The sequence below is a fragment of the Equus caballus genome, chromosome 16 (genome assembly GCF_041296265.1).
Source record: "Equus caballus isolate H_3958 breed thoroughbred chromosome 16, TB-T2T, whole genome shotgun sequence".
Classification (NCBI taxonomy): domain Eukaryota; kingdom Metazoa; phylum Chordata; class Mammalia; order Perissodactyla; family Equidae; genus Equus; species Equus caballus.
The window spans coordinates 75959100-75984871 of record NC_091699.1 but is presented as its reverse complement, the minus strand read 5'-3'; the positions used below and the strand labels follow the sequence as shown (position 1 = coordinate 75984871).

The window sequence follows — 25772 nt, the reverse complement described above, 5'->3', positions numbered from 1 at the left end:
AAATATATTAGTCATTCTTCCAATTTCATCTTTTTGGAGAACACTTTCTGGAAGCTTCTGACTTGCTCCAATCTGGGTTGGCTGTTGCTCTCTGGACCTGCTAAATAGCTGTGCTATATATAGTCTTGGGATCTCCCTATATTATTCTTCTGAGGACTCTTTTTGTCTTGCTCTGGTACTCAACTTCCTTGTTCTCATGTATTTCTCATTCTCATTTCTTAGAGCACACCCTCCAGTGGATTCTGAGAATGGGTGCATGGGAATAAATTTTTTGAATCTTGACTGTCTGAAAGTACTTTTATTCTACCCTCACACTTAATTAGTTTGACTAGGTGTTGAATCTAGTTTAGAAGAAATTTTCTCCCAGAACTTTGAAGGTATTCCTCCATTGTCTTGCTTCTAGTCTTGCTATGCAAAATTTACAGCTATTTTAATTCCTAGCCCCTTGTTGGAAATCTTCCTTTCCCCTAACTCTACAAGTTTGTAGGAAATCTCTTTGTTCCCAGAGTTCTGAACTTTTTCAGTAATGTGTCTCAGTATGGGTTTGTTTTCACCTGTGTGGGATTTTCTATGGACTTTAAATCTGAAAACTCAGGTCTTTCCTTAGTGGAAAAATTTACTGAATTGTATTTTTGCTTATTTCTTTCCTTTCATTTTCTGTCTATCTTCCTGGAGCTCCTATTTTTTAGATTTTGAACCTCCTGGGTTGTTTCTCTAATTTTTTCTATTTTTCTCTCTTATCTCCCATTTCTGTCTTGTATTCTCCTTTCTGGGCAGATTTTCTCAACTTTATCTTCCAGCTCTTTCCCCGAGTTTTGCATTTCAGATGCCATATTTTAATTTCTAATAGCTTTTGTTATTCTCTGAATGGACATTTTTTCTGAAGGGTTTTTCTCCTGTGTAGACTTGTTTCCTCTCAGTTGCTTTTTTCTGTTTGTTTTTTCTGTCTTTCACTATCAGATGCTTTCCTCAAGCATCTGATGATCCTTGGCTGTCTTGCTCATATAAAATAGTGTGAACTAAAAGCTAAGAAAAGTTCTGTGCTTGGATGGGGCTGTGATGGCTGGGTTCACTGTAAAGTGAGCTAGCCGTTTCCCTGGAGAACGCCTAAGGTCACTATGTTCTTTTTTCTAATTTGTGCCTAGAGGAAACTCTAGGGATATACATATGGGTCTTCGGGGAAGCAAGTTGGGTGAGGCCTGGGGATCTCAAATTCAGTATTTAAATATATTCATCTCCCTTTTCCAGTAGGGTAGTCCCATACTTCAATGCACCTGTTCTCTCTCAGTCCAGAGACATTCCGTTTTACACTTTCCAGAGAATTAAACCTCCAGTCTTCTGCCAGAGTGGGGAAGGGAATCTAACTGCTTCTTGAAGAGACTCCTGACCAATCCTCATGTCTTCAGTTCTACCTTAACCTCATTTCCAGTTTTCGAGCTTCCAGAGGATTTTATAATTTAAATCAAGTTGCTTCTTGGTTTTTACCTACTGCTGACTTAGCATTCAGTTTTCTTAAACTGCTAAGTTACCACTTAACATCTGCTTTCCAAGTAACAAAATTTTGTTGCTATTGTTTTCTATCCCGTTTTCTTATTCCTTGAGGGTTTATCCTTAATCACCCTAACTGTCCTTGGAGTGGAGTTTAAGAGGGAGCAGAGCTAACTGCTTACATTAAAGCTGTCATCTTTATACGAAAGTTCCATTCTGCTTTTCTACAAATTAGAGAATCACAGTTCCTTCACATTGAAAGGGACCCCAAGAGATTATGTAGTGAACTCTTCCCTTCAGGGAGCAAAGTGTGTTGTTTAATTTGCAGATGACGTGGTGGAAGCACCAGGAAGCAGAGTGTCTTGCCCAAGGTCATACAGATAGACATCATGCTGGTCTCTAGTCTATGTACCAGAAATAATTATCCCTCAAAGGTTTTACAGGCATTTTTTCCCCTAATTTAGGATTATTTCAGCAACAGCTAGATCCTTTTCTGTAATATCTTACATTTGCATCCTCTTCCAGTGGGCAGATGAATTCCTCATATTAGAATATTACGTGTTGAACTAGTTATCAAATGTGGCTAAATGTTCTATTTCTTGTGAAGTTGGCTTAAAAAATTTCAGATATGACTAGATTTATAAAGTAGTTGATATGCTTTTGATGTGTCCTTTTGAGCAACGTATACAAAGGATCTTAGAGAGTAATATGCCATAATTTAAATGTAATTTGTATATCTTTTTAAAACAAGTGGTAGAATAATTATTTTTAAGTTTCAAGAAATACTTAAAATTGAAAAAAACAGCGTGGTTTGCTTTAAGAATCTTACTCTATTATTTAGTAAAATGTTGTATGTTAAATTTTAGGAAAAAACTGGTTTTGACAGAAAGGCATTTGTAGAGGAAAAAAGGATTGAGATTTGGGGTTCAACTTATTTTAAATTGATGCTACCTTTTCCCCCTGTGTAATACAGCCCAAGGCCTTAAAATATTACTAAATTATAACAAAATTAAAATATTTTTGATGAAAGAATTCATTTTAGTCCATAAAAATTTTAAGAGCTTTATAAAACTAGGCACTAAAGAAGCTTTAACAAATGCAGTGCTCTAGAAGAAAATGAAGGATAAAAAGAAAACCGTCCTCAAATACTTACAGATTCTTTTTTGCCCATAGTTTTGCTGTGTGAGCGGGAACGGGAGATGTTGCTAAAAAAGGAATCCTTTTTAGTAGCAGATGAAGGTGGGGAGCCAGTGAATTCTCTTCCTCCAGGCAAACTCTCAATGCTTGGAGATGAACTGAGGTTTTTAGAACTTTGTCCTGTAAGGAAAATTAAGTATCAATAACAAAACACCGGACTCTTTCACTAAGCTACTGAATTTACCGCTTTTGATAAATGATCAATTATGATACTTTGTTCACACTGTCATCATAATGACACAATGGAATATTAAAATGCATGCATTTTTATGTATCAGAATAGCTGCCAATTTTTTAAAACGACGAAGTGCTGCTCTAGTTTTCTACATGTAACTTATACTACACTATACCAAGTGTTGCATACATATAAAAAAACTAAAAAAATCCAATTTTTAGAAATCATAGGTTAAATGACTGGATTTTCCCTTATCTTAACTAATGGAATCGTCCTTAATAATAGAAACCAGAAACTATTATAGTGCATATTATATTGTTAATATCAAAAAAAAAAAAAAAAAAAATCTAAATCCTTCACTAATGTTTCAAAAGAGTCTCTTTCCTTCTCATTAATTGCAGAACAGACATAAGACTACCCTTGGCCTATGGTAGAAGCATCCAGAAAAGGGACAAGGCACAAGTTCACAGAACCAGCCCTGAAGGTCTAGTGGTTAAGATTCAGTGCTCTCATCACTGTAGCCCAGGTTTCTTTCCTAGTCAAGGAACCACACCACCCATCTGTCACTTGTCAAACTGTGGTGGCTGCATGTTGCTGTGATGTAGAAAGCTATGCCATTGGGATTTCAAATGCCAGTGGGGTCACCTATGGTGGAAAAGTTTCAGCAGAGCTTCCAGACTAAGACAGACTAGGAAGAAGGACCTAGCCATCCACTTCCAAAAAAATTGGCCACGAAAACCCTGCAAATCGCAGTGGATAAAGCGCCAGTTGTGAGGATGGTGCAAAAAAGACTGGGCAGGGTTCCACTCTGCTATACACAGGGTGGCTAGGAGTCGGAATTAACTTGATGGCACTAAGACAACTGGGTCACGGGCCTCTTTCTAGACCTGTCCCCACATTAGAGGAGGATATTTCATCTGTGATTCCCCAGCAGTGCCTTTTTCCCTGAGAGGTCTGGAGCCACAAAGCTCCCTCCGACAGAAGCAAGGGCTCTAGTGAGGCCTGTGGAGAGGGTGGTGTGGTGTAGAAGGCGGGTATAGAGAACTGGCTGCAGCCAGACCCATGCAGGTCTCACTTACACAATGGGGATACTCCCATGAGATTGTTATGGGCATTTAAGGACCTAGCAAAATACCTTGTGTGTGTATGCATTCATTCAACCATTAGTAAGCGCCAGACACTTATGGGTGCAGGGAGACAGTGGAAACTAAAACCATCAAAAATCCCATCCTTTGAGGAGTTTACTTTCTAGTGAAGGAAGACAGATAAATATACTAGTAAAATATATATGATTTTAGATGGTAGCAAGTGCCATGGAGAAAAATCAAGCAGTAAAGGGGGATGCGAGTCTCAGTCGAATTTTAAATAGGATGGTCGGGGAAGGTGTCACTAAGAATTGAGGTGTACTGACATTTGAGCAAAAACCTGAAGAAGATGACATACCAGCTTTGCAGATAATATGAAGAAACAGCAGTGCAAAGGCCCCAAAGCAGGAACTTGTTTGTCTGAGGAACACCAAGGTGGCCAGTGTGGCTACAGCTAAGAATGAGGGGAGGGGTAGGAGAGGAGGTGTGAGAGCAGGCAGGGAGGCAGGGCTTTCCGGACAATTTTGATTACTTTTACTCTGAGAAGGGAAGCCACTGGAAGCCACTAGAGGATTTGAGCAGAGGAATGACATGATTAGACTTGATTTTAAAAGGATCACCCTGGTTGCTGTGTTGAGAATAGAATTAGGGGTGAGACAGGGCAAAAACAAAAGCAGGGAAATCACTTTTTCCCACTGCAAAGCTCCAAGCAAGCAGAATGATCATAGCTCGGTGGCGAGAAGTGCTCAGATTCTGGACAAAAAAGGCTAGGTTTACTGAAGAATCCAATAGGGGTATGAGAGAAAGAGAGGAGTCAGGTTTAACTCCAAACATTCCAAAATAAGACAGTGGTGATAGTTGTGCATCTCTGTGAATACAGTGAAACCCACTGAATTACATACATTAAAAAGGTGAGTTTTATAGTATATGAATTAGATCTCAATAAAGTGATTCTTTTTATAAAGTTAGCTTCACATTTAACTCCCACCTGTGACTGTAGCAAAGGGCCTACCCATTTCCGCTCATCACGGGGCTGCTCTAATAGGAAATTCTGGCTGCAGTTTCCTGGGGAGCATGCAGAGACCTCTGAGAGGTCTGCATAATGGTCTGACAACATTCTCCCCTCCCAAGTCCTGCTTCTGCCTCTTTTCCTTTCACAGATGTTATTCCCCAATAAACCTTTTGTACTTCCAACTCCAGCTCAGGGTCTGCTTGCTGGAGAATCCAACCTGCAATGGATGATACTGGAGCTGAGCCTTGAAGGCAGTAGAGGTGCCTCTGAGGCTGGGAAAGGAGAGGGAAGAACAGGTCCCAAGACCTAGAAACATCTGGTCTTGACCATCACAGTTCCACCTGGACCTTCCTACCTTCTTTTCTCTACCTCCATCTGTCTCCCACCCTCCTCCAGGGCTTAACTTCCCTGGGCAACTTTTTCATGGCAATGATCTCAGGTACATGGTCCTAGAATGCTGGAGCTGAAAAAGACCTCAGGAACCACCTATTAATTTATTTTCCCTTTTTAAAATTACACCACTACTATGTAAATGCATTTTCACTGTCAACTGGTTAGATGTGAAAACTGCCTTTATAAAAAAAATAACAGCTTTATGAGGATACAGTTCATATACCATAAAATTCACCTTTTAGGGGCTGGCCCGGTGGTGCAGTGGTTAAGTGCGCATGTTCCGCTTCGGCGGCCTGGGGTTGGCCAGTTCGGATCCGAGGTGTGGACATGGCACCACTTGGCAAGCCATGCTGTGGTAGGCATCCCACATAAAGTAGAGGAAGATGGGCATGGATGTTAGCTAAGGGCCAGTCTTCCTCAGAAAAAAGAGGAGGATTGGCAGAAGTTAGCTCAGGGCTAATCTTCCTCGAAGGAAAAAAAAAGGGGCTGGCCCGGTGGTGCAGTGGATAAGTGTGCACGTTCCACTTTGGCAGCCCGGGGTTCGCTGGTTCAGATCCTGGGTGTGGACATGGCACCACTTGGGAAGCCATGCTGTAGTAGGCGTCCCACATAAAGTAGAGGAAGATGGGCATAGATGTTAGCTCAGGGCCAGTCTTCCTCAGCGAAAAGAGGAGGATTGGCAGCAGATATTAGCTCAGGGCTAATCTCCCTCAAAAAAAAAAAAAAAAAAAAAAAAGAAATTCACCCTTTAAAAGTGTATAATTCAGTGGTTTTTAATATATTCACAAAGATTTACAACCATCACCATCTACTTTTAGAACATCTTTGTCACCCAAAGAAAGAGAAACTTGTGCCCAGTAGCAGTTCTCCCAATACTCCCTGCCCTATCGCCCCTGGCAAACTACTAATCTACTTCTGTCTCTGTGGATTTGCCTTTTCTGGATGGTATATAAATGGAGTGATACAGTATGTGGTCTTTTGTGACTGGCTTCTTTCAGTTGGCACAGTGTTTTCCAGGTTCATTCCTGCTATAGCATGTATCAGTACTTTGTTCCTTTTTGTTGCCGATAGTATTCTGTTGTATGGATATAACACATTTTGTTTATCCACTCATCAGTTGATAGACATTTAGCTTGTATCCATTTCTTGGATATTATGAAAAATGCTGCTATGAACACTCAAGTATAAATTTTTGTGAGGACATCTTTTCATTTCTCTTGGGTCTTGAGTAAAACGGCTGGGTTTAACATCTAGAGAAACTGCCAAACTGCTTTTGAAATGGTTACACCATTTTACATTTCCCTCAGCATTGTATGAAGGTACCAATTTCTCCACAACATTGTCAACGCTTATTACTGGCTATCTTTTAATTTTAGCGTTCCTAGTGTGTGTGAAGTGGTATCTCATTATGATTTTTATTTGAATTTTCCCATTTGCAAATGACTAATGATGTTGAGCATCTTTTCATGTGCATGTCTACATTTGTATAGTTTCTATGGAGAAGTGTGTACTCAAATCTCTTGCCCATTTTTAACATTGGGTTATTTGTTGTTTTATTGTTGAGCTGTAAGAATTCTTCAGGGTACAAGGTCCTTTTTAGAGATATGTTTTGAAAAAAATTCGCCCATCCTCTGCATCATCTTTTAACTTTCTTAATGGTATCCTTTGACGCTTAAAAGTTTTAATTTTGGTGAAATCCCATTTACTTATTTTTTTCTTTTGTTGCTTGTGCTGTTGGTGTCATATCTAAGAAGCCAGTGCTTAATCCAAGGTCACAAAGATTTACTCTTACGTTTGCTTTTAAGAGTGTTATAGTTTTAGCTTTTGCATTTAAGTCTATGGTCCATTTTGAGTTAATTTTTGTATATAGTTTGAGGAAGTTGTTCAACTTCTTTCTTTTGCATTTGGATATCCAGTTTTCTCAGTGCTAACTGTAGAAAAGGCTATTCTTTCCACATTGAATGGTTTTGGCACCCTTGTTGAAAATCAACATACCATAAATATAAGGGTTTATTTCTATGCTCTCAACTCTATTCCATTTACGTATGCCCATGTTTATGCCAGTATTATACTGTTTTGATTATTGTAGCTAAATAGTAAGTTTTGAAATTGAGGACTGTGAATTCTCCAATTTCGTACTTTTCAACAATTGTTTTGGCTATTGGGGGTGCTTTATATTTCCAAATGAATTTTAGGATCAGTTTGTCAATTTCTCGCAAAAAGACACCAGGGATTTTGATAGGGATTATGATGAATTAGTAGATCAACCTGGGGAGTATTACCATCTTAACAATTTAAGATATAAGCAAAATACACTTATACTGCCTTACATTTACTCTGTAGTTATCTTTATCAGTGCTCTTTCCCTTTGTGTGGATTTGCATTAATGTCTAGTGTCTTTTCATTTCAGCCTGAAGGACTCCTTTTACTATGTCTTGTAGGGCAGATTTGCTAGCAGTGAATTCTTGTTTTGTTTATCTGTGACTGCCTTAATTTCTTCTTCCTTTTTGAAGGATAGTTTTACTAGATATACAATTATTGGTTGACAGTCTTTTTTTTTTTAATCACTTTGAATAAATCATCCTACTGCCTTCTGTTCTCCATGGTTTTTAATGAGAAGTCAGCTCTTTAATCTTACTGAGGTTTCCCTGTACATTCCATAGGTTGTTCTTCTCTTACTGCTTTCAAGATTCTCCCTTTGTTGTTGGTTTTTAACAGTTTGGCTGTGATGGGGTCTAGGTGTGGGTCTCTTTGACTTTATGCTGCTTGGAGTTAACTGAGCTTCTTGGATATTTAGATTAATGTTTTTCTTGAAACTGTGGAATATTTCAGCCAGCATTTCTTCAAATATTCTTCCTTTCTCTTTTCTCCTTTTGGGACTCCCATTACCTGTATGTTGGTATACTTGATGGTATTCTGCAAGTCTTTGAGACTGCTCATTTTTCTTCACTCTTTAGTCTTTCTGTTTTTCAGACTGGATAATCTCAACTGACATAGCTTCAAGTTCTGATTTTCTTCTGTCAGCTCAAATCTGCTGTTGATCCTCTGCAGTGAATTTTATTTTAGTTATTGCACTTTTCAACTCTAGAACATCTATTTCATTTTTTTAAAAAAAATTTCAATCTCTTTAGTGACATTCTCTATTTGGTGAGACACTAGTCTCATACATTCCTTTAGTTCTTTAGACACAGTTTACTTTGGCTTTTTGAAGATATTTATAACAGCTCATGTAAAAGTCTTTTTCTACCAAGTCCAGTGTGTCAGCTTCCTCAGAGGCAGTTTGTATTTACTGATTTCTTCCCTGTCTATGGGCCACACTTTCCTGTTTCTTTGTATAGCTTAGAGTTTTTACTGAAAATTGGGCATTTAAATAAAATAATGTGGCAGCTCTGGAAATCAGATCCCATCCATCCCCCAAGTTTGTTTTTCTTGCTGGAATTTTTTTTTTTAGTGACTTTCCTAAATGAATTTTGCACAGTCTATATTCTTTGTTGTGTATGGCCACTGAAGTCTCTGCTTGGTTAGCTTAGTGGTCAGCTAAGAGACAGAGATATCCTTTCCTTAAATGCCTCGAACCAGTAAGTCTCTAAGCCTTTGCTGGGGCTCTGGGTGTGTTGGGGCATACTTTCAATGCTCCAGCAGGCAGTTCACAATTCGGCTTTAGCCTTCAATCCTGCCTATGCAATGCCTCAAGTTCATCCAGAATTGAGAGATTATGCCCTTTTCAAGTCTTTCCTGGGCATATGCATGATCCTGCTTGGGTGCTGCCTTCTAGAATCCCAGGAATATACTGGAGCTTTTCAAACCCCTCTATGGACATCTCATTTCTCAGATCTTCCTTTTAAGCTTTTTGTTAGCCTCTGATTTTCCTGTTAAGCTTTTGGTTAGCTACCTGTTTGCTTCATTTCCACCTTGGATAGCTGTGATGTTAAATAACTGCCACTGATTATTTCCGATGGATGACCCATGGATAGGGTTTCTCCCTTAGTGAGCTCTGCACAGGGCAAATAAAGACAAGCTTTATGAATGAGGCTTCTCCAGGGAGCTGCTGGACAGGTCAAATAGTGACAATTTACTGGGGATGGGAATTTTAGGGTGCTTCAAATTCATTCTTTCTCCTCCAGTGGTTGTCAGGCTGCTGGTTATCAAAGGTTATCGTAAAGCTGGGGAGAGACAGCAGGAATAGGGCAAGTTAAAATGCCACAAAGCATGCTGTTCCTACTGAGATTCAACCATTTTCTTCTTAAATAGATGCCTCTCAAATTGTTGCAATCCTCGGATTAATTTCTAGAGTTCCGAAAAAGTTGATTTTTGACATTTCTGCTACTGTTCGTATTGCTTTTACAGAGAGACAAGTTTTCAGAGGTCCTTACACTATCATCCCAAAAGTCCTTCCCTGTGACTTGCTTTCTGGATTTAACTTAGTCTAGGAAATTTGTCTTTGTCATGTATAAAAATCCACCCTACTCTTTTTTTTTTTTTTTTAAAGATTTTATTTTGTCCTTTTTCTCCCCAAAGCCCCCCGGTACATAGTTGTGTATTCTTCATTGTGGGTTCCTCTAGTTGTGGCATGTGGGACGCTGCCTCAGCGTGGTCTGACGAGCAGTGCCATGTCCGCGCCCAGGATTCGAACCGACGAAACACTGGGCCGCCTGCAGCGGAGCGCGCGAACTTAACCACTCAGCCACGGGGCCAGCCCCTACCACCCTACTCTTTTTAATGGCTGTGAAGAAAAAAAATTTGTAGCACTCCTGAATAACATTTAGGATTTTTCCAAGTTTTTGCCTTTACAAACAAAGTGACAATTAACAGTCCAGTGAGGTATATCTTTAGGTACAAATAGTTGGCTATTTCTATAAGGTAAATTTATATAAATGGAACTGCTATGTCTAAATGTATGTGCTTTTTTTTGGTGAGAAAGATTGGCCCTGAGCTCACATCTGTTGCCAGTCTTCCTCTATTTTGTATGTGGGATGCTGCCATAGCATGGCTTGATGAGTGGTGTGTAGGTCTGGGCCTGGGGCCCAAACCTGTGAACCCCAGGCCGCCAAAGTGGAGTGTGAGAACTTAACCACTATGGCACTGGGCCGGCCCCTGTACGTGCATTTTAAATTTAGATAAATGATTCTGAATTGCTTTCTCCTAGGATTTTAACATACATACGTGCGTATATGCATATTTATATATACGTATAAATGTAACATCATATATCTTTATTCATCTGTGTATTTGGTTAATCTGATGAAGGGAGAACTTCATGGTGTTAGCTTGACGTTTCCTGACAACTAGTGAGGCTGAATATCTTTTAATATATTTATATAGGCCATCTGAAGGTCCTATGTGCATTGTCTCTGCTCATTTTATTTTTAAAAGCTGATTTAGGGGACTTTCTCCTAAATTCTGGAACTTAGCCCTTTGTATATACGTGTGTGCACCTACATTTTCCTTTATGGCTTTTGTTTTGTTTTTAGAGTCCTCCTTTGGAAGGTGTTTCTTACTCTAAGATGATACAGTGGGAAACAATTTAAGTATTTATTATAAATCTAGGTTTTTCTTTTTCCTTTTATGAATATTTTCTCATTGCTCCTTGGAACTCTACTCCTCACGTAGCTTTTATTGCCTTGGGGTGGTAAAAGATATAGCTAAAACAAAAGGAATGTTTGCTCAGCTTTGAGTTTCAAATTACTTTTAAAAGTCCACAGAAAAAAAGATAAATCTAAGAAGCCAAAGCATTTTGATTCTCAAAAACATGGCTTTTTTTACAAAATGAAATGAAAAACTTCCATCGTTTTCTAAGCTTATACATCTGAATTTATCTGTCCCTTCAAATTTGGATCACCTACCTATAAAATTCTCTGGTGCTAGTGACTTTATAAAGGCATTACAATGATGACTTTTCAGATTTTTTCTCTATTCATTCTTCTATTAAGGTTTTCTACTTCTTCTTGGTCAATTTTGATAATTCATATCTTACCCCCAAAAGCTCAAAAGAGAAGACACAAAAATGCCTTTGCCCTTAATCTCCAGAGTCTGTGAATATGTTACTTTACACAGCAAAAGAGACTTCACAGGTGTGACTAAGGTTAAGAACCTTGAAATGAGAAGAATATCCTGGGTTATCAAGGTGGGCGAAAGCAGACACGTGAGTCCTTAAAGTGGAATAGGAAGGCAGAAGCATGAGCCAGAGACATGGCTAAAGAAGAAAAAGGGGACAGCTGAAGCATGAGAGGGACTTGACCTGAGTGGCTGGCTTTAAGACAGAGGAAGAGGGCCAAGAGCCAATATGGCATCCTCTAGAAGCTGGGAATGGCCCTCAGCTGACAGCCATCAAGAAATGGGAACCTTGGTCCTAAAGTCAAAAGGAATTGAATTCTGCTAACAGCAGAAATGATTCTTCCCTAGAGCCTCCTAACACCTTGGTTTTAGCTTGGTGAGACCTATATCAGACTTCTGACATACAGGACAGTTAAATAGATGGGAAATTCTCTTTATTATTCCTTTGCTTATTATACCCTACTTGTGATCTTTAGACTTTCAATATTTGACATTATAGTTCAAATTCTGAGTTAATCTAAAATTCTAAGTACAATCATTTAAATTTTATTATACTCTTTGAAAAAGTTAGAATTTTGTGGACTATTACAACTTTTTCCCATTTCCTTCCAAAATGAAAAAATAGTTGTGAGCAGTTTTATATATATCAAATCTTATGAAATTTTAGTTGCCTTGAATACTTCTGAAATAAGGTAGGGGGTACCTATGATATCTATCTCTCAGACATTTACAATATATAAGTAAAGTTCTATCAAGCCTGCTGGGAAAATTTTCCATTTAAAAAAAATTACATTATCAAAGAAAAACTCTTAAGCTATCCCCGTTTGTATAAGTCGTTTCCATGTAGAAATTATAATAAAACTAAGTAAGCTTTTCTTTGGTTTTAGATTTTATCTGTCCTATAGCTGTGTACTACTTTTTCCCCCCAACTTCCCTTATATACATACTTTCCTAGTCTGTCTACCTAAAGAAGAAGAAATCAGAAAATTAGAATACACTACAGCAATGAAATATTTGCAAAATGTTAGTCCACACACATGTATGTACCTTTACACATATTATATCACTTAATCCTAATGACACTATGAGGTAGTTACAGCTGAGAAAATCGAGGCTTGGAGGGTTTAATCAACTTGCCTAAGGACATAGAGTTATATATATATAGCTGGCAATATCATAAGATCCGTCCAAACTTAAAGACTATGCCAACACATATTATCACATTTATGTATCACAGGGGTGACTCCAAGCAGCTCTTAATTCAAAATGGCAAAAAAGAAACCAAAAAACCAAATAAACCAGATTTGGGGAATAGGCTCATCTACCCAATTTTTCGGCCAGTTGTATTCAATTACAGTGTCCCTACTTGTGTTACAAAAGGCCAGATTCACCAAGAGCAGGGACTGTGGTCATTACCAGCTTCACCTGTTGGGAAAAGCGAGCATAGTGGGTGGCATGTTGCGGGACTACAATAAAGGTCTGTGATGTTCCCTTTAGAATACTGGAAGAGGACTGCATACACCGGCACTGCTCAATAGAAACAGAATGTGAGCCATATATATAATTTTTAAGTTTCTAGTATTCAAATTTAAAAAGTAAGGTGAAATTGATTTTAATAATCTATTTTATTTAACCCATTATACCCAAACTACTATTGTTCCAACTTGTAATCAAAATAAAAAAATTATCGAGATATTTGACATTCATTTTTTCACGCTAAATCTTCAAAATCCATGACACATTTCATACTGGCAGCACACATTTCAAGTGCTCAATGGCCACATGTGGCTAGGGGATATCACATTGGATAGTGCAGGTATAAAGCAATGAACAGTCTAATTTTCCAAATGTTTTTCACAACATTCAGGTTGTTACATTTAAGTAACTATTTTAAAATAAGGTGATGATGCATCTAGGAGAAATCTTTAGACTCTCTGCTTTAATAAATATGCTTATCAATTATGTACTGTGTGAGAGTAAGGATGCAACCCAGAAAGAATCTGAAGGCAGTTTGTTCCCATGAGGAACAACATCCACAGGTTTTTCTGTACCTATTATTCTGCTTAGCAACCACCTTTTCAGAGATAACACTAAGGTAAGTTTTTATCAGAATTTATCTCTGAATTATCAAATTCCAAATGAGTGGTAGTATTAATAAAGTACCTGGCCTATATTTCACACAAGAACCCTGTATAAAATATATTTCCTCTCAATTACAGAAATTAGTTTCCTAACGTTTTTGTGCCCTTTGGGAACGTAAACATTTAGACCCTAAGGAAATGAAGTCACCAGAACATGTTCTCCAAAGGGATGATGGGAGTATCTCCTCCGCAGATCTGTAAGAAAAGCCTAGACACCAGGAGTAATCTTGCCTTGAGAAGAGGAAAGGACTATCAGGCTTTCCTGCCCTTTTCATGCCCAGTACACACAGAACATGACAACACTGGTATGCGACCCCGGGCAAATGCATGGGACATTCCGTCACCTGGGCCTCTCCTGGACAGCTGCAGAGCTGAGGAGTCAGTATTCTCAACAAGCCTGTAGCCAATAAGCTGCAGTTGGTTGTGAAGCTCTATAAATCTTTTCAAGTTTTTAACTGATAAGAACAACATTAATCATTTCCTTTATTGCACTAAAATTTAAAGCCTATTCTTAGAGGCACATTCTTGAATATATTGCTGTGATGCCCTTCCCAGATTACCCTTTCAGGCCCAAGACACTCATTCCCCCAGCTGCTAGGAGTGTTGGCTGCTGAGGGCTCTCAAGAGATCCTCTCTGGAAACAGCCCTCAGCTGAAGAGAGCTGAAGAGAGGTCATGCCCTTCCCGGGGGACCAGCTCCAATCCAGTGACCAGTTTGGGCTGACAGAGGATAAAGGCTGGTCCCTTCCCTCATGGTGGACAACTCTGGAGGGCCATCCCAGCCCCAGAGGTTCCAGCAGCAACTGCGAGGTAGTTCAATTCCTCCCTCAGCTCAGTGCTGCTGCTTTCACTCCCCAGGTGCTGATCTTGAGGGCATTCCCCCAAAGCTTCCTACCCATAAATCTTTCACAGTTTATTTCTCAGAAATCCTGACCCAAGACAACTATTTAAAATTATTTTATACTGTAAGGCATTCTTAAATATACTAACTATAGGGCCATTCTTAAGCCGCCTCAGCCATGCACACAGTCTTTCATTCACAATCAAACAGTGGGGAACGAGCCCTATATAGACTGGTCTCGTGAAATGCCTATGAGACTCTGTCCAGCCCCGAGGACAGGGGATGACCACACCAGGAGCTCTTAAGAAGCTCCTAAAATAGCAGTAGAAGGGAAATACAGACTTGTACACACACTAAGCTACCTGCAATCCCAGGTGAGAACAGCAAACACAGAATATAAAGGACAGTACTCAAAGCAAAGAGGGAGTATCCATTCTGTCTCAGGCATTTAGAGGTGTGGGCTCAATCATAAAACCTGTGTGTGTGGGTGGCTCAGGGAGGCCCATTTTGGGTAGAGAACATAGTATTCACCAAGGCAGTTCGACTACTAGGAACATCTAGCTCAATCAGAGCTTGACCAAATCCCTTGGAGCTTCTTGCCCTCCATGTGTAATTGAAAATGACACCAATATCAGTGTAAAATGAAATTAAGTCTAACAGCGTGTTTGCTTCTTTTTCACTTGATGATTATTTCAATGGTTTTCTAGGGGGAGGAGGGAATCAAACAAATTCTTTCTAAAAGTTGCTGGTACCCTCAATGTGAACTCATTTTCCCTCTTGGTCATCCAGCCCTGGGAGGAGGGAGAAAGGAGGGAGGGTGAGGCTCTACAAATAGGGCCAGCTAGATCAAGAAGAGCCCCATGTTCTCATTCTAAGGGGTCTGTCCTTTATCTTGTCAGTAGTGACAAATAAAAATGGCAAGTAATAGGATATATTGGAATATATGAGGAAGCCATTTGGTGTAAACCTAATTTGGCCTGACCTTGACTTTCCAAAAGAGCCTGACCTTGTCTTTCCAAAAGAGCCTGACCGAGGCCATTGAACATGCATTGTATATCTGCTTTAGAGATTCCCTATGGCAAGAGCAAAAGGCCCTTGAGATAAAGGTGCAACTTCCCTCCCCCTCCCAAGGTTGGGTTTCCTTAAGGATTAAGTATCTTTCCTTAGGCTAGAAACTGCTGCGCTCACCTGTGACCGCCCAGCTTGAGACAATAGACTTCCCTCCTGTTACGCCCACCAAGATAGCAGACCCACTACCTGCTGTGTCCATCAAGTGCTGTGCCGACAGGGCAATCTTGTGACTATTGTGGGAGGGACATTTCAATCATATGTGAAACACCCTCTTTGAGGGTATATAACCACCCTGTGTACCCCCACTTCTTTGGAGGGCTCTGCTCCTTTGTGGAAAGACTCTCCCGGGTTACAATCCTAAAATTTAAGCTCAGAATAAACTCACCCAAATTTTCATTTATAGATTGGTTATGGATTATTTTAGTCGACAGTAGGCAACGGGAGTTACTACAGATTTTAAACAGAAAAGTAGCATGAGGATTACAGGAGCTTGGTTGAATGTGGCATCTCCTGCACCAGCCCACACAAGAGATTATAAGGGCTTAAACTGAGGCTGTGGTGGTAGACTTGAGATGTTTATGAGGCAGAACCCCTCAAATCAATACCTGCTGGGAGAGACACACCTAGACTTGAGTCCGGGCTCAGCTGATATCTAGTTTTGGGTCCTTGAACAAGTCATTGACCCTCCATAAGCCACAGTTTTCAGCTACAAGTGAGGCATCTACTTCACACATGCTGTGTGTCCTAAGTGAGTGTGAAGGGCTCAGTGGGGTGCCCAGCATATGCTAAGTACTCAGTAGACATAAATCATTACTAGCACAGTGGGGACTTCCAAATCTAGAGTAGGGAGTTTAATATGCAGGACCCTGGGTTACAGATTTGCCAGTCCTCTCCTGTGGGGATTATGCTTACACTGGCTGCACTTCCAAGGGACCTCTCACAGACTTCAGCTTACAGGCTCTAAGCAGAGGACTACCACATATGCCGTACTTAAAACTGCCTCGTGGAGCAGCTGAAATCCAGGCCACGTTCTACTTGTTAAGATGTATGCCCTGGTGCGAGCTGCATCTGTACAGAAGGGATACTTGTTCTAAAGTGCACAAAAGAGCTATCCGGACTAGATATGGCCATGTGTAGGGTATATTAAGTGTTTCCTTCATTCTCTTTCCCTCTCTGAAACATTCAATAAAAGCTTTGTGTCCCATGTGCTACATCTTGTTGGAGGTTATTTCTCAAGAGCCCAAGTTGACTGAATGAGCTTCACAGGTATCAGTGAGGAGCCCTGACTACAGGATGGCTGGGAGGGAGACAAGGAGGAAGGGAAAAAATATTTATTAAGCTCCTACTATGTCCCATGGATAATATTTTCATTACTTTTCTCTCATTAAACTCAATGGGAAATAAGACCAGAGGCTGGGTTGGGGTATATTCCTAAATAAACAGGCAGAACCCCCATCAACCTGAGACCAGCTGAAGGAGTTGGACACAGGACACCCAAAGGCAAGGTGTTCAGGGGCTGGGAAGTCTGGGGGTTGTTGTTGATGGGAGGTGCATAGCTCAGAAGAGCAGAAAGGGAAAAGCCAGGGAAGCCCAATGCTGTGGCCACAGAAAGGGACCACCTTGGCTTTATACAGTGACCCAGGACAAGAGGCATCTGGCCTTATCTGGTAACATTTTGTTACCTCACAGACTTGAGTGACAGACAGCAAGAGGGCTGATGTTTACTTATTCAAGACACACATCCTGGTGCCAAAGGAGAGTGAATGGGAGCAGGCTGCACCTAAGGCCCTGGAATAGACCGGTTCTAGCCTGACCACAGAGGTCGAGCACTGCTGGATCCAGTGCTTGCATGCAGACATGTAGTTTCAGAATATCAGAAGTATGCTACGGAAAAAGACAGAGGGGTTGAGTCGGTTCCTTCATAATTTGATTCTGAAAACCAAAAAGGTATTTGAGGAAAATGCATAATGGCGCTGCCATTATCACCAGCACCTGAGCGGGTAGCACCCTTGAGCCAGTCTATGGGACAGGTGTTGAGGTAACTTCCTACAACCACCCTTGAAGCAGCTCTTCTTTTTCTCTCTTTACAGATAAGAGGTTAAGTAATCTCCCTCGGTCATCCAACAAGGCAGCGATGGAGGCAGGATTCAAACCCAGCATCAACTCTGGAACCTACGCTGGCAAAGCTGCACCACCCTGTTCCCTAACAAGGGCTGTGCCAGGTGGGCTGGACTAACTGAACCAAAATGAGATTAAAGAAAAATGGAATGAGGTCTTTTTAATGTAACGGGCAAATTCTGACCTTGCTCTCAGTCCCGAAGCAGCTCATTTATTCAATGTCTTTTGGAATAAGTCTTTCACAGAATTGCATTTTCTAGCTAACTGAAGCTTCCCAAAATTCATTTTACATATTATATATTGCTCCGCCCTCTTAAGTGATTATACAGAAACAATGCAACTATCTGTTCTGCTTCGGGACTATCATTTCTCAACAACCAGAGTGACCAATACAGGGTCATCCATGAGGATAATTATTTGGTTTTTCAGTCTCTTTGTCTTGTTATTACTATGTCCTACTCTAGTTGATCTGACCTCCCTTTTCTTTGTTCTACTAATTTGCTGCTTGTCATCAGCACTGGGACATTTCTGTTAAATGCTCTCTTCTTGAAGGTCCAGAGAGGAAGTCATCTCCAGACACGTGAGCTGCTCTCACTTTAACATGACTTGCACATCACTTGTCAGTTTAAAATCTTTTTTTCCTAGAAGAAACTTAACATTTGTTACCCTTAGGGAAACGGGATAACAGAAAGAAGTGGGAGGAGGAAAGAGAGATTTTTTCTGTTTTATGCCTTTAATTATTTGGGATTGTCTAATATTATATGTATTTTAGTTTTACTTTAAGAACGTCAATAATGGTTATTTGGGCAGGCAGATTTTTCACCTTTTTCTCCCCTTTTTATTTTTACAAACAACCTGATGAATGTTTTATGATGATATCTATGTGTGTGCATATATGTATATATATTCATATCCATAACATAAACATACACAAAAATAAATTTTAAAAATGTCTATGGCAATAACTTAAGAAGTCTAAATGTCTTTCCTACTGGTCCATTATATGATAATACTTACATACTTCTGTTGTTGAAAACTCCAAATTCTCTTTGGAAGTAATGTCTGTGTGAACGCATATTTTAAAGCTTTTGGTTTATGAATAAATTCCTAAATATCTCTTGAAAAAGGTTTCTGGGATAAGTGTGTAATTTCCAACAATAATTCTGAAGAAAGCGTTTGAGTTAAGTCTTCAAAAAACAAATTGTCCTGTCATATTTTTTATGATTGCAACCTACAGTGAGAGATATAAAAATGGAACCTTCCAACAATTTTCCAAAAATTATTTACTAACCTAAACTGTGGAATCTCACTTTATATTCAGTATTTTTCTTCAAAAATTAAAACCCATACAATTATTGTGTTAAAAGGCAAAGATACGAAATCTCATGGGAAAAAGAGACTACATATAATCAAAGAATCATTTAAAGTATTGATATTTACTTCACTGTTTGAAATTTACTCCATTACTTTGAAAAAAGACACTTGGGAAAATCTAAATGATAGTTTTATTTCCCTGAAAAGTATATCTACTCTTGAAATATTATATAGGGGAGTCTAAAGGGTGTGGCACCTCTGATGAAGTTCTCCAACTTCTAATATTACTGATCCTATAAAACACAGATTGTTAGAAAGTTTTTGTTGCCATCATTAACTATTTTTGTTTACTTCTACTTCCGCTTGCTTCTTTGACACTCTGCAGGAAGTGTGTTGAGGAAAACACAAAAGTGACTTCTCTAAATCAGGGTAGGTATCATCTCACCATCATTGTCACAGTCAATTTGAAAGCTGTTTATTTGGGCCTCATGTCTCATAAAGCAGCTGGAGCCTTTCCTATCAGACTGATACAATCTCTGTCAGAGCATGACAGGCAGGGGGAATTCCAAACAGGGTATCCAGAAAAAGAGCTGGTTCCTGTGTAGGCTTGCCTGGGTCATCTAAAGCACAGGCTGACACCCAAGCAACCTGGTAAAACTGCAGGGAAAGCCAAGGAACCAATGAAAACAGAGTCTGGCATATAGTAGGCACTCAATAAATATGTGCTGAATAAGTAAATGAGATGATTCTACTGATATAACACAACTTATCTGAACAAAACGATATGACCTTTCTCTTCAAGATTCTTTATAAAAAGCAACACTGTTCATGTGCCTCTCGTCTGCAGAAAAACAGGATTAAGCAATAGCATAGAAGCAGAAGTCCAAACAAGCAAGACAGCCTTCAACTCTCTCTTTCTACAGCTATACATTGAGCTTCCACAGCCAAAGATCTACTCTGCAGCAAACTAACTTAGAAAAGTTAGCAAGTGAACTCTGGGATAACGAAACACTGGTTAAAAAGTTGCCTGGGAACTCCGATTTAATTTTAGGAAACAAATTTAAGTCCTGTGAATTCTCACCATATCAGATGATCACATTCACATTCATTTTAGTGCAATAACTAACAAAGCTAAAGAGGAATCATTTGGAGATTATCTGCTGTTTCTATTGGCCATGCTACTGCACTCCTTTTATTACACAGATCACTTAACAGACACCAAGAGCAAACAGCAGCTCTTCGTGGAGTCCCTGAGCTAGAAAAGCCCTTAAAGGTCAGTTGGTTCCATTACCAGAACACAGCCAGAAACTGTACCCTGTGAAACCCAGAACTACACATAGACGTAAGGTCACATACTTCTATCGCCAGAAAGTGTGTTTTTAGGAAGTTAAGCTAAAACGCCACTCACCTCCTCATCACAATTTATTCTTTTCTGTTAATTTACAAAAAAGCATGGATATTATGAAGACATATCATTATTAAAACAGTATTTTAACACTAGTAGCATGACTATATTATGTGCATATTTTAAATTAAGAAAAACATGATATGAATTTTAATATTATCTTTTTTTTTTGAGGAAGATTAGCCCTGAGCTAACATCTGCCACCAATCCTTCTCAATATTATCTTTTTAGTCTGAATTTGAATTGAAGATTCTTAAAGTTAGTCTAGGCTTCCACTTAATACAGAAATCCTCTCTATAGCATATTTTATCTAAAACGCTACATAATAAAAGATTAATGGAGCAACTTTAAATATTTATACGTTTTGAAATTCCACAGGAGGTGCTGAATATGGATTACTATTATTTTCTATTTAAGTAAACTTTTTTCTAGGTTTTGAACAGTTATGATATTAAAATGTTATCTTTTGATTTTAAATCAGTGCCAGTTACTGTATATGGAGATTTGTCACACAGGATTTTAATTCTGTTAACATGGCTCATAATACAAAGCCTGTACTTAAAAATTTATTTCAAAATAAAGCTGTAATTCTTTTAGGTAAAGTATAATAAGAATGTCTAGTTAATACACACAATAATATGCATATAAACAGCTTATAAATCATCTAATCTCAGAACTAATTTGACAAGTACTGTCACAGAGCATCTATGCAACAAAAAGAACACCTCAGTGTGAGCTGCCAAATAAAGTGCAGTGTTAAAATTACCACAAAATATGGAGTGATCATATTTTGCAAGGAAAGAGGCTGGTGCAAACTTAGAAAATCCACATCACAGCCAGATTTGGCATCACCAAGGTATGACACGAGGGGACTTTTGTTCTAAACAACAGTGCCGCTCAGTGGCTGAACAATGGTAGTGAACAGTATGAACGGAGGGTGGGCAAAAAGAAAAATGGAGTTTGGAGTAGGCAATGATAATAGTGCAGGCAAAGAGATATACTACGTTGCCACAATAACTGTACCTTGGAGGTCAGTTAGAGTCTGGACAGGAACAGAAACCTGAGCATCGCTTCCTGTAACTACATCGCCTGGATTTCATAAGAAAAAATAATTAGATTTCATAAAAAGGAAAAAAATTACTTTTCTTTTATACTTAATGTTTTAATACTTTCATCAACCTAATTACTAAAAGCACAGTACGACAGAAAACATAGCACAATCTTGAAAAATACTAAATATTTTTAAAAGAAAATAGTTTTTAAAAAGTTTTTTCCTAAAAAGCTTTTTTGCGTTTTTCTTAAAGAAAAAAAACGTTTTTATCAGCTTAAAGTATAGAAAACTTTAGCAATCAAAAGATTTTGCTGAGCAGATTTCATTATGCTACAAATAGTAGTGTGATTTTATATTTTCTTTCTTTTTAAAAAAATTCTTTACCCAAAAGTAAATTATATGCATTTATTAAGAAGTAAGCATTCTTTTGAAATTGATTTCCTCCTATAACAGACAAAATTTATTTTTAACTAAACTTGAAACCAATATCTTCAGTGATAAGATAAAGACCTAAACAAGTTCTAATTTCACATTAAGTAACTGAAAAGATTTCCTAAGTTACCACATGTACTTGTAAATGTCAACATGTAAAAATAAATCTGTGAACTGCATACCCTTTACACTTGATATACTTATTATAGGCAAGATCTCATTTACAAATTGGACCTGTAGTAAATGCTTAAAATAAAGAAGTGTTCAAATTCAAAAAACAGACAAAGGAAATGGGGGGAAAGGAGTACATTTTAAACACAGGAAAGAAAGGAAAAGGAGCACAACAGGGAATTCTGTGAAGAACCTGAGCTTCACTACCATTTAGGAGGAAGACTTTTGCGTTCTTTGATTTCCTTCCTGGATGACAACGTTCAGCCCGGAGCACAGTAACTGTCAACAGAACAATCCTCCGGATAGATCAGCATCTGAAGGCCTATGCTATTTTGAGGTTAACAAGCTAAAAAACAAGTCTTCTTAAAAGGAACCATATTTTCTATGTATGACAACGCATGATTAATAGACTCACGTCCCCTGTAGCTTCCATACAATAGTAAAAAATCAATTTTTAAATTACACAACATACCCTCAATGCCTTGACCACTTGCTACAATTATGATTTACAGCACGGTCAGCTCATCTGGAAATTATTGGGTTGTAATCATATCGTCCTCATCAATTAACAGTACATGCATTTATATTCTCCTATAACTGAAATAAAATCTATAAATAGGTACATACTCCAAACAAGTGATAAACGGCTTTTAGCAGAACTTATCAGGTCCTGAATTTTCATAATATAGTTAACTCTCTATTCACTGATAAAAACTCTATTCACTGATAAATGGTATGCCTATTTTTCATATATTTGAAGGAGATTTTCAATTTATACTTGTTACCTATTTTACTCTGCTGCTTCTGGATCACCTGTTAGTGTATATTTAGAGACTGAAAACTAATCTTAATATTAAGTATCACCAGGAAAATTATGGAGGAACATTTGTGCTCCCTTTTCTTTCCTTCATGACCTCACCCCCAACACATATACACACTACAGAATGTATTTCAAGCAAGAGATACATGAATTTTGAGTTTTTCATATAATTCTTCTCCTATATAAGCACAAATAATCGAGAGTTACCTATGAAAACCATAAGCACTTTCATCTTTATAAACAACCAGTTTTCAAAACAACTTCCAAAATTTCCAGCAGAGTACACTAAAAAGTCTATTACATTATCTTTCCTCAAAGGCACTACATAGATGACTTTCTTCTGAGCTAGTTAGAAGTCATATTCCAACACAAAGCTCCTGACAGGCTAAATACTGTGCTCACTAATCTCTGGGACGAGGTGACACACTTGCAGATTTGTCAGCGTCATAGCACAGCAGGACACTTGTGGGACAGACCAGCATAAAGAACTAATGTTGGAGAAGTAACAATGTATCTTTCACCAAAGGAAACAATAGATTTTTGGAGCTGGGAGGCTCCCCACAGTTCAGTCCAAACCCTTTATTTCAGAGTGAGGAAAGAAAGGGTCAGAGAGCTTCAGGATTCTGCTTACAGCTCCCGGGAGAGTGAAGGAAGGAAGAGCATCAACCTATTCTACTTCTACTTGTATGAACTGTTCTCTTTGCCTGATAACTCTATTTTATTCAAACCTTTATGCAGGGAGGGGCTTTAGCAGGAACATTTATCTTTAACATGAAGGTAGGCAAGCTTTTTGTAGACTGACAAGAGAAGAACAAAGCAGAAATAAAGAGAAGAGTTGCCAAACAAGGCCCCTCTCTCTCAGCACAGGGATCAGTTGCAAAATGCCCTGGTGATGCTCATGTTCCAAATACTGTGCTTAAGCGCTCTGTGGTCTCCTCATCACTGGGGACTTCGTTTGCATCAATTGTTCCATCCTCCTGCACTTCCCTTCTCACTTACTGTGATATTAATACTTGACATTTCCTTAGAGATACAACTTTATATTTCTAGAGTCATTTGGCTTGGTTCCTCAGAAAATTTAAGCTATAGCATTAAGAGATTCTCTGACTCATTTGCCTGCCATCAGTTAGAATTACTACTGACTATGGCTTGTTATCAAAGCAATATAAAAATCATATTTGTTTACAACAATAAAACAGTACAGTTAAGAAATATATGAAATAACATTCATTTCTATTCTGTAAGTGGGCATGTCTCCTGGCATTAAAATACATTTACAACATGTTAATGATTTGAAGTCTCCTTTTCTTTAAATCATGTGTGATAGCTCTACATTAAAAAAAAAAAAGAATGCAATTTTAAACGAGATATTCTTACGCAAGGTAAACCAAATATTCGACTAGCAATTTAAATACTAATTATACAAAGTCTAATACTTCATACAGGCAACGATAGATAACATGCTATAACTAACGGAAGAGTACACACGCACCACACAGTCATTACTGATACTACTCATTATTTTATATCATTGGGGAATAAAGTCTATTTAACTTAAGTTTACCAATTTAAATGCCAATAATTTAAAACTTTTAATAATTTTGGATGCCATCTTCTTAAACATAGTATATGGAACATGGTTTAGGGTCTTCTTACTGACTCAATATTACTATTGCTATTGTCAGCACCAGTTACTGAATATGGCTGTAACACAGGATCCCTTCAAGATACGAATGAGGCATGGGTCAGGATATTTGAAACTATGGCTGCAGACTCTATGCTTTGTGAGGTTTTGGGATTGATTTTTGTAGATATTCTGCTATCATGTTACTTTTCTTTCTTCTAGAGTATAGACAGAAGAGTCCCACCATTAAAAATAAATGTGGATGATTCTAATCTGCTATGAATAGGGGTACCTAACACATTACGTCTCTGCAAATGAGTGGAAAATAAAACTTTAAAAGTTCTGAGTAAGAACCTGAAGGGCTTTCTTAAGAATAAAATACGTAAGGGAGGTGAAGCGCTGGAAAGGCCCTGAAATAGAAATAAGCTTGCCTGAGTCCCAGCTGCAGGAGTGCCACTAACAGCAGAACCAACACAAGTGCCCCAGTCATCAAATGAGATTTGGATTGGAAGATCTCCCAGCTGTCCTCTGCTCTAACATTCTAGGGCTCTAACTTTTCGTGTATGGACCCAGACACTTACTTTGGCTGCTTGAAATTCTGTTTAGCTTTTTTCCCCACTTAAGGCTCCAGTTTGTATTCCCCAGGGGTAAAGCAGCTGGATGAGAGACTGCAAGCCTAGTGGCATGCTTCTTCCTAGTGGCACGGATTAACGCTATGACTGTATAGCCTATGGTGTTGGAACTTCCCATTTCAGAGCCTCTTCTAGTCAGAAGCTTCATTATACAAAGTTAGCAGAGATCACAGTCAGTTGACTTCAAGTTCTGTGTTGTGACAGTTCATGCCCTACTCAATACAGATCCACAAGACGTAAATGTAATATACTAGAATATAAATGTTAAAAAAAACACCTTAACAAATTACCTCATAAAATGTAAATTAAGAACAATATAATATCTGATATTCCAACTTAAAAAGGATCTAATACAATAGATTTTTTAAAAATTAAGTTTTGCATTAACTTCTATTTCTAGGAGAATGTTTCGGGCAAGTGAGGAAATTTCGGGCTGCACTGAGTGTTTTCTTTAGATTTACTAGTGCTTTTTCCTTACCTTTGTTCAATTGCACTGGCATGCTTTCTGATTTCATCAGCCTCTGCTGCTGCTGCTGCTGCTGCTGCTGCTGCAAATGATGCCTGGGGGCCTCTGTTAAGGTCCTAGGGGGAATCACAGGAGTGGAGGAGCTGCCACTACTGCCCCCAGGTGCAGGGCCACCAGCACTGCCTGGGGCCATCGCCGGAGAAATCAGCTTTCTTCCAAAATTAATCAGGCTATTAGAGACCTTATTTATATTCAGGGGAGTGCCTTTGGCATTGGTCCTATA

At 38.7% G+C, this 25772-nt stretch overlaps 1 protein-coding gene across 11 annotated transcripts in view; it reads right to left on the bottom strand.

Annotated features, from left to right (window-relative positions):
* Positions 1 to 25772, bottom strand: part of TBC1D5 (TBC1 domain family member 5) — a 570404-nt gene that overhangs the window by 53285 nt on the left and 491347 nt on the right. For 9 of the 11 annotated variants that reach the window (XM_070238099.1, XM_070238103.1, XM_023620885.2 and 6 more), the window contains 2 exons: positions 25502 to 25767; positions 2642 to 2805 (listed from right to left, as the gene is read on the bottom strand). In XM_070238099.1, the coding sequence (XP_070094200.1) occupies positions 2642 to 2805; positions 25502 to 25767 (430 nt within the window). Of the gene's footprint in view, positions 1 to 2641; positions 2806 to 21316; positions 21383 to 25501; positions 25768 to 25772 lie in introns of all 11 variants that reach the window. The other 2 variants (XM_014731845.3, XM_014731847.3) reach the window with 1 other exon arrangement.